A 16,109-nucleotide genomic window follows, 5' to 3' on the forward strand; every position below is an offset into this window, starting at 1 on the left:
TTTGCTGTATCTGAACACTACTGCCAGCAGACTTAATGCTGCAATGTGATATAGCGCCATGGGTCAATGAAGAAAATGCATTTTTCTACAAAAGGGCTTTTGCTGCAGACAGGAAGTTTATTTTTTGAATTAGTCACCGGTTTCACTTCATGCTGATTATACCATTTTCATTAACATACAATAGCACTGTTTCCACGCAAGTGCTATCAAGATTACATCTATGGTTCCAAGAGCTGTTTCATTACACCTACACACAACTTGACTGCAGCACATAGTACCGGATAAGGGTTCTCTGTTTCGTATACTTACCTAAAATCCTAATCTTCATCACCTTTTATGTAAATTGCTACTGTGGTAAACAGAAGGGCATTGATAACTAATAAAGAATATAGAAACAGACCTGAACTTTGACAATTATGCATATTTTCACTATAAACGTCACATCTGTGAGTGGGATATAAACATGCCACTGAACACATTCTTTATGAAGAAAAATAAAGTGGCATTATTATACCAGTTCAAGTGAGATGATATGTAATCAGTTCTGGCAGCACAACTTATTTTTTTCAATAGAGATAAAATCTCTGGTAGGACTTTTGACGGAAATAACGAACTTTTTCTCGTGTGTATGTGTCACCTTTATTTATTTATTTATTTACACCCACCAGCAGCTGCTATTATTTCTTGAAAAAAATGGAACTTGGGTATTCTGCATTTGAGAATCTTTTTGCAGAGGAAAGTCACAGCGGGGCTACATTTCCCGAAGACATGCACACTACACTTCCTAAAACAGACAGGCAGGAAAAGGATGACTCTGCATAAATCAGCTCCTACTCAGGAAGTAGCTGGCAAAAGGGAGACTGTTCAGCTGGTTGAGTCAGGGGAGAAACCAGCTCACACTACTACAAACATATCCAATTACAGCATTAAGCAGTACCTTTGGCCTGAGTCACTCAGCAATTTGTCTTATCAGTTTCTTTGTGATTATCTGGGTGTTGAACAGATGGAACAGTTTCACTTATAATAAAACTAGTCTACCCATGGAATTACCCTAATTGACTATCTCATTTAACTCCATATGCAGTCATTTTGATTCTAGAATAAGAATACCTAACACCATTGGATTAAGATAAACAGACATTAGACAGTCTTTTTTCAGATATGTATTCACGTACAGAATTACTAAGAATAACTCAAGGTGTAGATGAGTTAATTATTCATTCAATCATTCAAAAAAATAATTCCAACATTTAAATACTGTTGGAATGCCAGATTATTTTTTATGCAGAATTTTGAAAGGTCTTTTCTCTCTTAAATATGAATCTTCTGTAATGTAGAACATAGGAAAACAAGGGCACAATTAGTTATAAACAGACACAGAACCTGGATACAAAAACATCCAGCTTTTTGCACAGCTTTCTGGGCAGAGTGTGAGAGCAGAATACTTTATTATACCAATAGATGCCATTGCCTTCTGATCAGCATTTAGGGTTACTGATATAGGGAAAAGGAAGGATGAAGTAGGAGAAGTAAAGATAGGAGGACAGAGATCTTCAACCCCCCACTACCAGGATGTGGACAGATTTTTGAAAGTAGTCAGCTGCTTCCACTGTTATTCGTAAAGCGAGTTCGTATTTACCGTGTAAATCTTTCTTGCTGATTTTTGATTAAAGCTTGCCAGCAAATTTTTAGGGCTGAAGACTGAGTCTGGCTCTTGCACAGCGCTGAATGCACCACCACTATTCAATAAGAACCGCCCAAATTAAATAAAGAAAACTAAAGTCATTGTTTCAGAACAAGAGAGACATACTGAATGTCAGTGCCAATATTATTAGACACTATTGTGACGAATGTAACCAAAACCATTCCTAGCTACTATTAAAGGGGAGAAAGGAGGTTTTATTGATCAAATATACACACAAAATCTTAAAAATGCTATTTTTTATCAAGTAGTTATTAAAACTTGCAAATACTTTGACATGCAAATACTTCAATTTTGTGCTCAGAAGGTCACCTCCTCCTTCCCCAGCCCCCACCAGAGGAACCCCAAACCAACCAACAATCATCCTGCTGGTGAATCCACAATAATTATTATTTGTTTACCACTTAATTAAAAACTAATTCCAGCCCAGAAATCTTGCTCAATTTCATATATTAAAAAAGAATAAACATTGAAAAATTTCTTCAGATGTGTCCAATGCCAGAAAACACTTACTGTAATTCTGTAGTTTGAACTCTTAGAGATTATTTCATTTTCTTAATTTCCCTCAGTAATTATTCTCCCTTTAAGGTTTACTGCTAATATTAATGCCACATACTAACAGTACGGGAGTGACAGAATAGCATCTCTTCCCCAAACGATTCTGAATCTTCTCAGTTTAACTGTTTTATATCAGATTATGAACCAATTAAGTCATTAAGAGTTAAGTGAATTGTAACATCTCTCTATTATATCCAGGGAACATGTCAGATATTAGGAAGTAAAATGACTGCTTGCAGTACCCTTAGACCATCACTTCCCCCAGGATTTTCTCAGTGGCAGTGCTGAATTAAGACATTCGCAGACCCTTTAGTTTTGCTGAAAATGAGGATCAATTCAACATTTAGCTCTTTGCATTTGGCCCCAGTGGCCCATAAGCAGTTAAGCAGAACCCACAACAGAAGGGCTTATTCTCACCACAGATCAGCTCACTGTTGTAGGGCCTGTTTACACCATGGACCTAAAAACTGTTGCTGCACAACCAAGAGCAAAGAAGGGAATCAAGTCCATTTAGTCGCCATTGCCATAAAGAACAGGAGGGGAAAAAAATACATGGAACTGCATCCTCATGTTGAAATGAAAGGTGTTACATAAATATATGTAATGAAATTATTATTAAAATCACTTTTATCATCTCATGAAACTTGAACATCTAAATATGACTTTTAGTATTATTTGTAGCCTTAACATTCAATTATCACCATACCTCACTAACACATGGCAGAGCACTATCATCTCAGACGAGTCTATTTCACAGCCACAAGAGCTTCCCACGTATTAATAAAAATCATTTAAATGAGTAGTCACTAACAGAAGCCAGAGAAAATCTGAATGAAGGCTATGATCTCTTTCCACTTGAGCATTACAGAGTTTCAGGCTTCAGATACAAGTAAATTTGCACACTCGCATAATTCCGAGCATATTTCAAAGTGTCTGTTTTAATCAAAGTTGGACACTTGTGCAGAGCTCAGGCCTTCCAAAATTCAGAAGCATAAAAATGCTACGCAGGACATATCTTAAAATTCAGACCACTCCTCACATCACTTTTCTGTTCCTCAGGTATAGCACAGTTTTTCTATAAAATACTCCTCCTAAGCGAGCTCAGTGGTACTTAATCACAGCTCAGGAGGCTATATATCCCTTTTCTAACATTGACATTGGCTGGGAGTTAATCCCATAGCTGTAAGTGTTTTGGCTATGCCTCTTTAAAGAAGAAGTACCAGAGGACCTGGTTAGAGGCCCCTTCAGTAACACCAGAAATTCTTTACCTATTTTTACAGCACTAAAATTTGCTGTCACAAGACACTGACAAACTTCCATGGGACTGAAATTTGAGATATTATATATGTTACTGATTTAAACTACACTTAAGTTTAGTCTTTGCCTATAATAAGTGAAATACATTTTTGAAAAAAAAACCCCACCACACTGCTTTAGAGTTCTACAATGCTGATCCTTGTATAGACAAAGGTACATAACTATAAAAAAGCAGCTAATGACTTGATCTTTCTAAACTATGCAAAGAAATAATCTTAGTTTGTATGAGAAGTTTTACTGAATGAGCAGGGTTACTCAACACAGTAAAAGCTAGCTATATGTGTAAATATTGTACGGTAAACTGCTTAGTAATCAAACTTACGCCTCTCAGCTCATTTTTATTTTTACTTTTTTAAGATAGTAACAAATCACCCTGATTTTTTTTTTTTAATATCCTTGATAATTTTGAAAATCAAACTAATGCAGCCAATTGTCTGATAATTATATTTTGCCTAGATTCGGCTGCATTGTAATGCTTTCATGTTGCCCAAACAGAGCTTGTTTCAGGACAATTTTCATTTATTCCTGAGAGAGTCTAAACCATGGTACCATTCATGAAGTACAACAATCCAATATAATGTGTGTTTAGTAATTCAATAATGATGTACTGAATACTCTTGTGATTTATTTAAGTTAAATGTCTAAACCCTTAGCCAGGGATTTTCAACCTCTTCAACTCGCAGATCGCCTTAGCGGCACAGAAAATTTATTTATAACAAAACCAGACTTGTTACTTCCCACAGACACCTTACTATTATTTCAAGGACTCCAAATTTCTAAAAGCAGCACTGCAGACTAACTAATTACATAGAGCTGGCTGTTAACAAGAGAGATTAAATTAATAGATGTAGTAGAGGACTGGGACTTGAGCAATAATATTCCATATTTAAACTCAACAGCGTAAAGATCATTTGTTACTTTGAACACGATATAGCAGCAATTAATAGCATAGCATAGAATGAAAAAATATATAGAGAGTAATTTTATTCTGTCAATGAAAAAAACCCCCACAGCTCAATTCCACAGTGAACAGGGATTAAATAGACTGGATTTAAACCAACATTACAATTGACCGGTCTTTATAAAATCAGCTACTGCTGTGTTAGGGGAAAGTGCAACATAAGTAATTTACGTGTGGGCTTGCTACAGAGGTGATGAAGGTAAGCAAATCCACATTGTAACCAAAACAGCTAATAGCGTAAGCAAAGTACATCAGCAGAACAAGAAAATAAAATATTTTTGCAGTAATGCCTTTCAACCAATTTTTATAGCTGTTTTTAAAGATAATTTTGCAAACCCTGGCTGGTGACTGGTTTTGGCTGGCTTACACGAAGGTGGGAGTGGGCTGTCAGTGGGTGATGGCCTAGCTCTGCCGCTGGAGCACTTCTAGAAGCAGGAATCAGAGGGACAGGGAACTGAGAAACAGGAAGAGGTAGGGAAAGGACTTAGTTTCACTTAGGGCTTAGACTCAGTTATTTTGTTTCCAAACTCAATATCCATGCAAGTCCATGCACGAGCTGAGCAGTCATTAGGAACTCATTTGTGGAACACGAGGTTGTAGAGGTTGTCTTCACTTTTCAAAGAACTGTAGTACTGCTCTAGAAAAAAGATGGCCTACAGGTTCGTTACAAGTTCAGGGGAATGTGGTTAGCAGGCAGAGTCTAGAACAGAGATACAGCCAAAGCCCAGCCCTCGTAATTCAATGTAAGATAAAATATCTGATCAATCTCCAGATTGATCGGTACAGCACCTTGAACTAGCTTAGGATCAGCCTACAGCTGAGAAATTTAGGAGGTGAGGGAGAAGACTGTGCACCTGGGAGAAATCAGGTGGAGGCCTGGCAGAGCAGCATCCTACCTGGGGTCCCCAGCTAACAGCTAGATGTCACAACCTATAGCTACAAGCTGAATACAGACTGTGTCATTTCAGATATGCAATATATTTAAGAAAGTTGTTTAAACTGTTGCCCACCCCACAGCAGGGCGGGTGGAACGTAGCTTTTATATTTATTGGGGGAGGCTTCATTTGCAAAGACTTACTCGAGCAATAGCAGAAGGGTTTAGTTTAAGCTCCTGAAGACAGGGGTGCAGTACTCACCAGCAGATCAGCGGAATTGCAGTACTCACCAGATGACCACAGGGATGCAGCACAGCTAGATCCAATGGAGTGAATCCCCACAGTGAATTCTGGAAAAATAATTTACGTAGAATTTAGTCTCTGTGAAAACCGTTCAATAACAACAGAATGCTGCTTACAAAACTTATTTCAAATCCTTTAGTCTTTGTCTACCGTGGTCTGTGGTACTGTGTTTAAATTAGGTTTGTAAAAAAGGAGGTGTGGTAGAAAGGACCTACATGCCACAACTACTTGAATAAATACTAAGAACAACGAAGAATTGGGTAAGATACAAAAGCAAAGACTGGAGGGTGCCAAAACAACTAATGATACTTTCTTGAAAGGAATGTCTGATTGATAGAAAGTTCAAGGAACAACTTCTACAAACAGTGGCAAATAGCCAGTCCCCATGAGTCAACCCCACCAGGCTAAACTGCTGTTCACATGCCATGCAGGGCAAGCAGCATCAACATCTGGCAATGGCCACAGCTTCAGCTGGTCGGGGAAGGCACAGAAGCTGCAGTGTCCTGTAAGGGGCTCTCAGGAGCTGCCATGGCCAGAGCTGCCATGGCCTCCCAGCTCAGGAGGCAGAAAGCCCAGCCAGCTCCAGCCGCCTCTCTTGAGGAGCCCCAGGGGGCAAGTGAGCCTTTTGCACCAGGGATGGTTTTCCCCAGTGGGGAGTGGACACCTTCAGTCTCCGGAGCCAGCTAGGCAGAGCTAAGGGGACTGCTCGGGGACAGCAGCACCCACTGGGCCCTCCCACACAGGGTGCGAGGGCGCTGACAACAGTCCCTCCGTGGCAGGGGGGACGCGGCCTCGGCGGCAGTTCCCCTCCTGCTGTCCCTGTGGGGTCAGAGATGCCGCCAGGCGCCCGTGAGGACACGGCCTCCCTCGGGGAGCGGGAGCTGTCGCAGCGGCCCTGGCGCCGGCTGCGAGGGGCGTCCCGTCCCCTGAGGAGGGACGATAGGGCGGGGAGGGCCGGCGGTGAGGAGATAACCGCGCCGCGCCCTCCGCCGATAAGCGAGCAGGGGGGCTGCCGGTCCAGCCGCCCTTCCGCCATTTCCGTGCTGGGCACGGCACCCCGGGGGCGCCCGGGTGAGCCCGCGACGCTCCGGAAGGATCCCCGCCATCGCGGGCCCTCCCTGAGGGGACACGCGCCGCGCCGCGCCCCGAACCCGCCGGGCGGCGGCGGCGGGGCCTGAGGAGCGGGGCGGGGCGCTGCGCGCGCGGCTACCCGCCGCCGGGAAGCCAATGGGGGCGGGCGGCGGGGCCTGAGGAGCGGGGCGGGCCGCCATGGGCCGCGGCAGCGCCGTCCCGCCGCGGGGCCGGCGCCCGTAGTGGCAGCGCAGCCTTCCTCCTCCTCATCTTCCTCATCCTCCCCCCGCCGCACAGCGCAGCCGCCGCGCAGGGCCCGGCGCCCGCCCCCGGGGCGGCGGCGCTGGCCGGCGACGGGGCTGGCCCGGCGCGGCCCCGTGAGGCGCGGCCGCCCCTTCCCGCCCCCCCCACCTCCCTTCTTCCCTCCTTCTCTCCGCCCGCCGTGAGGGCGGGAGGAAAGCGGCAGCCGCGAGCGGGAGGCGAGGGAGGCGGCGCGCCGGGAGCCATGCGGGAGTACAAGGTGGTGGTGCTGGGCTCTGGCGGCGTGGGCAAGTCCGCCCTCACCGTCCAGTTCGTGACGGGCTCCTTCATCGAGAAGTATGACCCCACCATCGAGGACTTCTACCGCAAGGAGATCGAGGTGGACTCCTCGCCGTCGGTGCTGGAGATCCTGGACACGGCGGGTACCGAGCAGTTCGCCTCCATGCGGGACCTCTACATCAAGAACGGGCAGGGCTTCATCCTGGTCTACAGCCTGGTGAACCAGCAGAGCTTCCAGGACATCAAGCCTATGCGGGACCAGATCATCCGGGTGAAGAGGTACGAGAGGGTGCCCATGATCCTGGTGGGCAACAAGGTGGACCTGGAGGGCGAGCGGGAGGTCTCCTTCGGGGAGGGCAAAGCCCTGGCCGAGGAGTGGAGCTGCCCCTTCATGGAGACCTCGGCCAAAAACAAAGCCTCGGTGGACGAGCTCTTCGCGGAGATCGTCAGGCAGATGAACTACGCCTCGCAGCCCAACGGGGACGAGCAGTGCTGCTCCTCCTGCGCCATCCTCTGAGGGCGGCGGCGGGGCCGGGGCTGGCTGCGGGCACACGGCGGCGGCGGCTCGGCCACCCGGCCGAGGCGAGCCGCGGGGCGGGCGCGCTGGCCTCGGCGGCCGCCAGAGACAGACACACACAGAGAAACGGAAAAAGGAGAGAGGGGAAAAAAAAAAAAAAAAAAAAAAAACAAGGAAAAAAATTATATCGTGTTGGAAATGTGGCTTTTTTCGGCATGTACGTTTCGTCCAGTCTTGGTCGTTGCATATTTCCCGTCAGTGTCTGCCGCTGCCCCGCGCTGGCAGCGGGCACGGGGGAGGACGGCGGCGGGGAGCGGCCCCTGCCCGCCCCGGGAGCGGGGCACACGCGGGGAGCCCGGCCCGGACACGCGTGGAGCCCGGACACGCGTGGAGCCCGCCGCCGGCCCGAGGATCTCTATGCAAAAGCTGGGGGGCTGTGCCCGGCGCGTCCCGCCTGGAGAATTGCACATCTGAACTGGGACTGTAACTCAAACACTGATGCCAATACAGTGTGGGGTGCCAGAAAGTGTCTGCTGATGATTCGTGAAATAATCTTCTATTTTGTTTACCTGCTGTATCGGATGGGAGTTTGCAGGAGAGTGGTAGCCTGTTGGGTTTTCCTGTTGTGTTTTGTTGGATTTTTTGTTGTTGTTTTTTTTTTTTTTAAATCAGCTGTGAAAATGTTACAAATCTGCACAATTTTTTAGGTGTGCGTGTGTGTGTGATTTCGTTTTTATTTTAATTTTCCTTTGGCGGGTGGGAGCGGTGGTGGTTTTGTTCCGAGGGTTTTTCTTTTTAGGTTGGCAATAACTGATTTTGATGACTAGCTCTCTAAAGTGCAAAGACTTCCTATATGTGATGCAGGGCCAACAACAACCCTGTGTCTATAGAGTGCCTTCAAAACTCAGCTGTTCCAGCCGGTGCCAACCTGTGAAAGCTCCACAGAATCCCATTATCTACTACTCCAAAAACTACTTAACAGTTTCCTTGCAGTAATCATACCGAACAAGCCAGGACAAAAGGGCCTATTGTTAGTGGAATTTATTTCTTATTTCCATCTGAGTCTTTTAACTGTAATTGCCATGTCTTGCAAGTTCGGGCTTCATTTACTTCAAATTTACAAGAATTTAGCCTTTTGGGATTTTGGGGGGGTGGGCTTTTTTTTTTTTCTTTTTTATTCCTTTGGTTTTGTTGTGGGATGTACCTCCAGCCAGCAAAGAAGGAAATCTTATCGTTGTGATGTACCAAGAAAATTCTAACAACTGTCATTTTAATTCCAGACATGCGTTTAAGAGATGTCTATCCATTTTAAGAATTTTAATACAAATGCTGTTTTTTAGAAAACAACTTTGTGCGCTTTTATGTATTACGTGAAACACTAACTTTCACATAGGCTGTTATTCCTGATTTATGTCTTAATAGAAGTGAAAGGTGGTGGTGGGATGATTTGGGAGAGTGTTTAAGGAAAAAAAAAAAGACAAACCACAAGACTGCTAGTTTACCTACTATTTAGTAATTTTTAATACAGTTTTTCATTTGTGTTTAGGTCCTGACCCTATGTGATGCCAACATGTGAGTGGAATGCTGTGTTCAGTAGGCAGCTTTAGGAAGGTAGTGTGGCTTTAATGCAAAAGGACTTGCAAGATTATGCCCTTACTCTTTACCGGGCTAAAATTCTGAGGGTCGATTATTTATAAAATTTAAGCTTTTGACCTCATTGCATTATAACGCTTTAAAATTATGCATCAGACCGTTATTTCTTTCCTGGTTTGCAGAGGGGTTGGGGTGGGAGGACACCTGTACCTTCTGTCATTTGGAAGATCTAGGGAGTTTGTTTACCTCTGTTATCTTCCTCTCTTAGCCCCTTCTTTAAAGATTAGCACACAAACCTGCAACTTTTTTTTTTTTACTTTTTTTTTCTTCCACCTATCCCAACAAGACTTGAAATTATCTCACCACCCGAAAGCAAAAGTTGAGCAATGATGTGTAAAGGGTTTTTTTAATAAGGCCAACTGAGAACAAACTGCCATGATTCCTACTGTGAATCTGATAATTTCTTCTATTTTACATAGGAAAGCTTCCTGCTTCAGCACTGGAAGAACAGTGTTTAGTATTAGTTTAATTCTATGTATTGAAATCCCAGTGATGGAAATTAAAGTTATAATCTTGTGTTTTAGTTTAAAATTGGACACGTATTTTAGCAACATCCGGTATCTACTGAAAATTTGGAAAATATATACTTAAGTATTACACATCTCTTCTCCTGAGCTCACACATATCCTTCAAAACAGCAAGGACCTGTTCTGATACAATTAGTCAGGTTGTATCAGTCAGACTGATACAATCATAGTTGAAAACAAAGAGGGTGGGAGAAGGCAACCCTAGTGATGGTCCCTCAACTTCTGCTTGTGGCCTTCAAGTAACAGACAAATTGATCCAGCCCCCCATTTTCAAGTGAAAACGGAAAGCCGCTTTGCATCTTGTCTTTCAGAAATTTCTAAAAATTAATTAGAAGCCAGCTCCTCAAGGACTTCCAGGTTAAAGGGTCAGGGGAATAATGCTTATTAATAGCAAGGGTTTGTTTTAACAAAAATGCTGCATTGAAAACTAAGAAAGCTTGACATGTCTGCGGTTTAAAAAACTTCATGACTGATTTTTTTTTTAAATGCCATATATTTACATCTCAGCTATTCCTATGGTTCAGTTTTGTCTTAAGTTCAATGGGATTATTCAGTTTTTAGCACTCAACAGGCCTTTCTCCAGATCAGCACATTGGAAGCAACTTGTTCCACTTAATAAAAGCAGATATTTATTCTGTTCTCCCCAACAGATAGCAGATTCTTCATGTTTTCTAGTGCCTCCTGTTGCCCTACTGCCTGTGTTGTGATTGAGGAATGATGCAAAAATGGGTGTTTGTAGCACACAGCGGCACATAAAGTCCAGTTTCTCTCAGCCTAGCAGAGCAGCTGAAGGCAGCGTAGTAAATTCTGGATTATGCTGGGTTTTTTTTGTAGATATAATCTAGTTCTTGCCAAAAAGGTGTGTGTGTTAAACAGTGAAGGATTTAAGAAACCGTGGCATGGGTCTAATCAGAGTTTTGAACGTAATTAGATGTTCAGTGTTCTCTATGACTTGTGAGGACAGTACAAAAGGTAGAGCTCAGTAGTCTGATCTTCCAAATACTCTGAAGTGTTTTGGTGCTCGTTAAACATAGGCCTTGTCTATAAAGTAGAAAAATGTCATACTGCTTTAACTTGACTGAATAATGAAAGCTATATTAGCTTCTACACTCACGGAAAATGTTGTATCAATATAAAGGTACTCTTCTATTCCTTTTCCCTGTGGGAATATGTTATACCCATGTCAATATAAAGGTGGTATATAGCTCTTTTCACAGTGAGAATTGCAAATATTTAATTGATTTGGAAGAAAAATTACATTCCCAGCCCAAATACTTCCTGACGGTGCAGAAATTGTGTAAACAAGGCCTTAGTTTAAGGCTGGTCTTATGGCCACATATTTTGATGTACATAATGATTGTATTTTTAAAAATCCAAGCTTGTTCTATTGCAAGAAATTGTGTCTTTGAAATCCCAGTCTCTGTGATTGTAACCGTGCAGTATTCTCGACCTCATTTTCAATACAAGTGTGGTTCTTCTCAACACGATGCTCAGGCTTTATTGATGCTTACTGTTCTGGATGTTGAATTCTGTGGCAGCGGGATTCCTGGCGGTTCTGCTTCTCTCAAAAGAATGTATGGCAAGTTTTTTGCAAAGGGCATTTTAAATAAAGGGCAGCTGGCTCTTTATGACTTTTTCATTTGGATACTCATTGTGTGCAGGTGTTGTTAAGTATCAGATTTCCTTGAGGAGTGACAAAATGCAGAAACTTCCATTTTCTTTAAGAATTTTGTATGAAAAGGAGTGGCATGTGTGTTCCCTTGAATCTCGTCCTGTTCAAATTCATGGACAACTTCCACGACTCTAAATGGAAAATGGTTGGAGCTCTACTGGTATTAGAAGCTCTCCTACTCTCCAGGTTTGTATAGCAGGCAACCCAGGCACTCTTCTTGATAGACCTTCACTGTATCTTTGGGGACTATTATTTGGAGTGCCCATTCATGTTCTGGTGAGATTTGAGACTTGCTGTAGAAGCAGATATGTCTACAAGCTCTGTTCAAAGGTGAAATAGTTTTAAATAATGATCTTCATAGCTTACGTCCTGCTCCTATGGTGTTTATAGCCTCATGTAAAATGTGTGTGTTGAAAAGATTCTCCTTCCTGTCACACTGTTACAGCATGGTGCTCTAGAATCTCATTTTTGTAGGAATCCAACATCTGCCTAACTTCTAAAACTATTTGGGCCTGACAATCTTTGGTAAACGTGTGCATAGCAGATGAGAGTGATTCAATAGCAGATTTTTAGTTCAAACAGATAAAGATATTCAAGTAACTTACAGTGATGAGAAATGGAGTGGAAGTGCGTTGCTGGGTCTGGGTGTGTAAGGCTTGGGGGGTTTTGTTGTTTTTGTTTTTTAATTTGAGTAGACTAAGGGTCTGTTAATCTGTAACCGAGAATCTCACTGTATTTCCCAAGTTAAGAGTCATTGTGTGTGTGTATTCTGACTTCATTGGGGTTGGAATCTAAATTCTTCCCCTTACCACAGATGATCTCAACTTCTGATCTCAATTCTGCTTGTAGTCAGTATCACGCTGAAGAAAACGACCAGTGAAACCTGAACTGTCTGACTAATAGTGGGCTAGAGCAGAGAGATTTACATGCAGAAAGTTAAGGAACAGCCATTAAAATTTCCCTGTTGCTCTTTTAAATTTTTGGAAGGGTATTACTGCTCTAATACATCCAATAGCATCAGGTGCTGCTAGAGTATAGTGATTCAGTAGATGACATTGTGCATCAAGCAAATACTATGCATAAATACTGAATCTGGAATATCTAACAAGGTCTTAGATGCTATATAAAACGCTGTAAAAATTAGAAGTCGGTTAACCAAAACTTGCAAGTTGTTCAAATAAGTCTTAAAATATTGGAAGCAGCTCTTCTGTAATGACTTTATTTTATTTTGGTAGTCTCTGTGTCTTTTGGAGTTTTGGGCAAAGAAGAGACTAAGTGATCAAGGATCCATAGCTTTTTTTTGGTAATCCTTGACACAGAGATATTTTTAGGAAAATGGTGCCTGACGTGTAACTTCAGCTTTAATGATTTAAAACCCGTTTATTTCTACAAAGTTCTTTAAGACAACATTATAGCAAGTGCATAGTTAATAAATCTGATGTCCAGGTAACAGACAGATCGCAGACATCTCTCCTCTGCTTGATTGATTACAACTGTGCAGGAAATGCTGCAGCAACTAGACTGATCAGAATGACATTGCCAAACTTTTTGCCTTTTGATATAGTCCTGTTATCCTGTTGTATTACAGTGCTAGGATGAAATGGGATGTTTGCGGTTGGTTTTGAGGATGGTTGCAAATGGACTTCTGGGTGAAAAATTAATCTGAAACGGAAGTTGTGTTTTGGGTTGGTGGGGTTTTGTTTTTTTTTTTTTTTTTTCGTTGAACTGAGTATTGAAAAAGGTACAGATCAGTGTTTGTATTTGTAGTCCTTTACCAGTTTGTCATTTATGGTTATATTCATCTAATGCTTTGTTTCTGTAGTGCTACTACTGTTATCCCAATTTAAACAATTAGGGTGAATGCTTACAAATTCAACTTATTTTCTTAGAATTGCGGGTATGGCAGTAAGTACTGAGCTACAGTTGAATATTTGTATTTGCTTTGTTATTAGTAGGTAAGATGCTCAAGTGTGGAGCCTGATGTGGACATCTGAAAAGAATAATAGAATCCTAGCATGGTTAGAGTTGGAAGGGACCTTGAAGACCATCTAGTTCCAACCCCCTGCTGTGGGCAGGGACACCTTCCACTAGACGAGGTTGCTCAAACCCCATTCAACCTGGTCTCATTTTAGCTGTTGGAAGTGATGCACTTAAAAGTGTTCTTGAGAAACATGACTTGATACCCTTGTGATAGCATTTTTTCTGAGGGTTGAGAACAGATACAAGAATAAGATGCATTTACTGTTGAATTAACTTGAGTTATATCATTTCCTTGTCTTGCCAAGAGATGATAAAACTGGTAGTGTTCCTTCCAGCCGTGGTGTTGGCAGTCCTGAGGTGGGGAACCATTATGCTTTCCTGATGGGACAGATCATTTAAGTTCCTTTCCATCTTGCTGCCTTTAAATCAATTACTGCATCTGTGACAGAGTTAGAAATTAAAAGGAGGGAGCAAGATGATGTTTCTAACTTGGAGAGCTGTAACAGGGGTGTCTAGCTTAGCCCTCTATCAAAGCCATGCCCTACTTCTGGTTTCCAGTGTCAGCACTGATTCAGCATGTTTCCAGCAAACACTTAAAGCTTTCTACACCTCGGTCTCTCCAACTCTGTATTTTGTTGAAATGTTGATTTCAATGCAGATGGACTGAATTTGCATGAGCATTTGGCTCTGGAATTGCAGCACCAAATAAAGTAGTGTAAGAAGATTGAGAGAAAGAGGCTGAGGACACACAAGACAGTGTGCGGAAAGGATGTTGTCACTTAAATGAGTATGTGACTTTTTTTTTCCCCTCTAAGACAGAGCTAACTATTGGAAACAAGTTTTTGAATGTTAAGTGTCTAGCAGAAGTCTTGGTTTAACCAAGTCTTACGCTTAAATCGGAAAAGATGCTTAAATCAGAAAATATACTTAAAAGCCCTTTGAGTTGGAAGCATAGTACTTGAATGATTTTAGAGAATTATCTTTGTAATTTTTCACCAATCTCGATTTGTTTAAATATTCTAAGATTTATTTATTATTGTGGTAGTTATCACTAGATAGAGGATGTGTTTAAGTGTGATTTAATATAAATATTAATTTAGTGCTATAAATATCTCCATGTTGTAGGGATTGATAGACACAGTAGGCATGAAGTGGTGTTCTGTTTACTTACTGAAGGCCTTACCAGAGGTAAAGAATCAAAAGATACAGGCTTCTGTTTTCAAAAATGATGATGAGGCAAATAAGAATGCTTAATGTAACTTTTTGAATTAGCGGGTGACTTCTCATTGCTCAGAATAATAGTCTTTTAGACAGCAAATGATTATTCCTTCTCTTCACTGCTGTGTGACTAGCTGTGCCATTGCATTTTTTTGCCTGTAGTGAGAAAAACTGTGTGATCCTGCTGCCATGAGTGTTTGTCAGACATGGGCTGACTTCATGACTCTGTTGCTCACTTGGAGCTCTGGCATTCTTCCTCTTGTAGGCTGCGTGGGGGAGGAGGGAGCCCAGATGACGCAGTGATAATGAAGTGATTGCTTATCAAAACCCAGGGATGGAAAGCTGGCTTGCATCTATACATTTGAGAGGGTGCATCCATTGTCAGAGTTATACTTGAAACCAAGCATCTACACAATACATGTAACGCCTCGCTCTTCAGTGTTACATGTTCATTATACGTTTGTTCTGGGAAAGCAGAAACAAAGAACTGTTTCCTGCAAGATAAACTGAGATCTTTCAGCTATGGCTCATGTATAGCAGTGGTGTCCAGCACGGTCCAAGGAAAACAGCTTGGCATTTTGAGGAAGAAGTACGCACATGCATTATGTCCACTCTTGCTCATCCAGAAAGGCAGAAAGGTAGTCCGAAATAAAAGTTTTCTGCACGTATCCTGAAAACACTTTCTGTAGATGCATAAAATAGATACATTTTACAGGTCAAAACAGTGAATCTTTTTGTGTTTCTTAAGAAACACATAATGTGACTTCTGCTTAAGTTCCTTTGCTGGATCGTAGTTTCTTCCCCTTGTGTACCACCCCTGATGCAGTGATGAGGTCTGCTTCTTCAGACTCTTGTGAGTGATCAGAGATTGAATGCGTGTTCAGTATTTTCCACATCTGTAACAAAAGTAAGTTTGGGGTGTTATTGTACATACATGTCCGTGACATTCAGTGTATTAAGCAATGCACCTCTGCTGCATTTTTATGAGAAAGATACAAGTGATGAGGAAGTAGCAGCATAGGGCTAGTAAAATACTGGCTAGGTAGGACAGGAATCTGCAATGGAGGACTGTGGTTTGGGTTTGTGGTGTGAGACTGGGAGTAGGACACACATTGCCAGGTTCTCTAAATGCCAGATATGATTTGCATGGAAGGGTAGGAAGCAGGATGTCTTGTTGGGGGCAGGGAGAGTTTGGGAGAAGGCAGGTTGAATTTT

General features: G+C 42.4%; 1 protein-coding gene across 1 annotated transcript; it reads left to right on the plus strand.

Annotated features, from left to right (window-relative positions):
- The first annotated feature begins 7,134 nt into the window (after positions 1–7,134).
- Positions 7,135–9,015, plus strand: RAP2B (RAP2B, member of RAS oncogene family). The gene has a single exon (XM_054206380.1). The coding sequence runs from the start codon at positions 7,293–7,295 to the stop codon at positions 7,842–7,844; it is 552 nt and encodes a 183-aa protein (XP_054062355.1). The 5' UTR covers positions 7,135–7,292; the 3' UTR covers positions 7,845–9,015.
- The last annotated feature ends 7,094 nt before the right edge of the window (positions 9,016–16,109 follow it).

Source organism: Rissa tridactyla, chromosome 6 (genome assembly GCF_028500815.1).
Source record: "Rissa tridactyla isolate bRisTri1 chromosome 6, bRisTri1.patW.cur.20221130, whole genome shotgun sequence".
In the NCBI taxonomy this organism is placed as follows: Eukaryota; Metazoa; Chordata; class Aves; order Charadriiformes; family Laridae; genus Rissa; species Rissa tridactyla.

Bases quoted from the DNA above. Each gene is read 5' to 3' on its own strand.
- RAP2B (XM_054206380.1), top strand. From the start codon at position 7,293: ATGCGGGAGTACAAGGTGGTGGTGCTGGGCTCTGGCGGCGTGGGCAAG.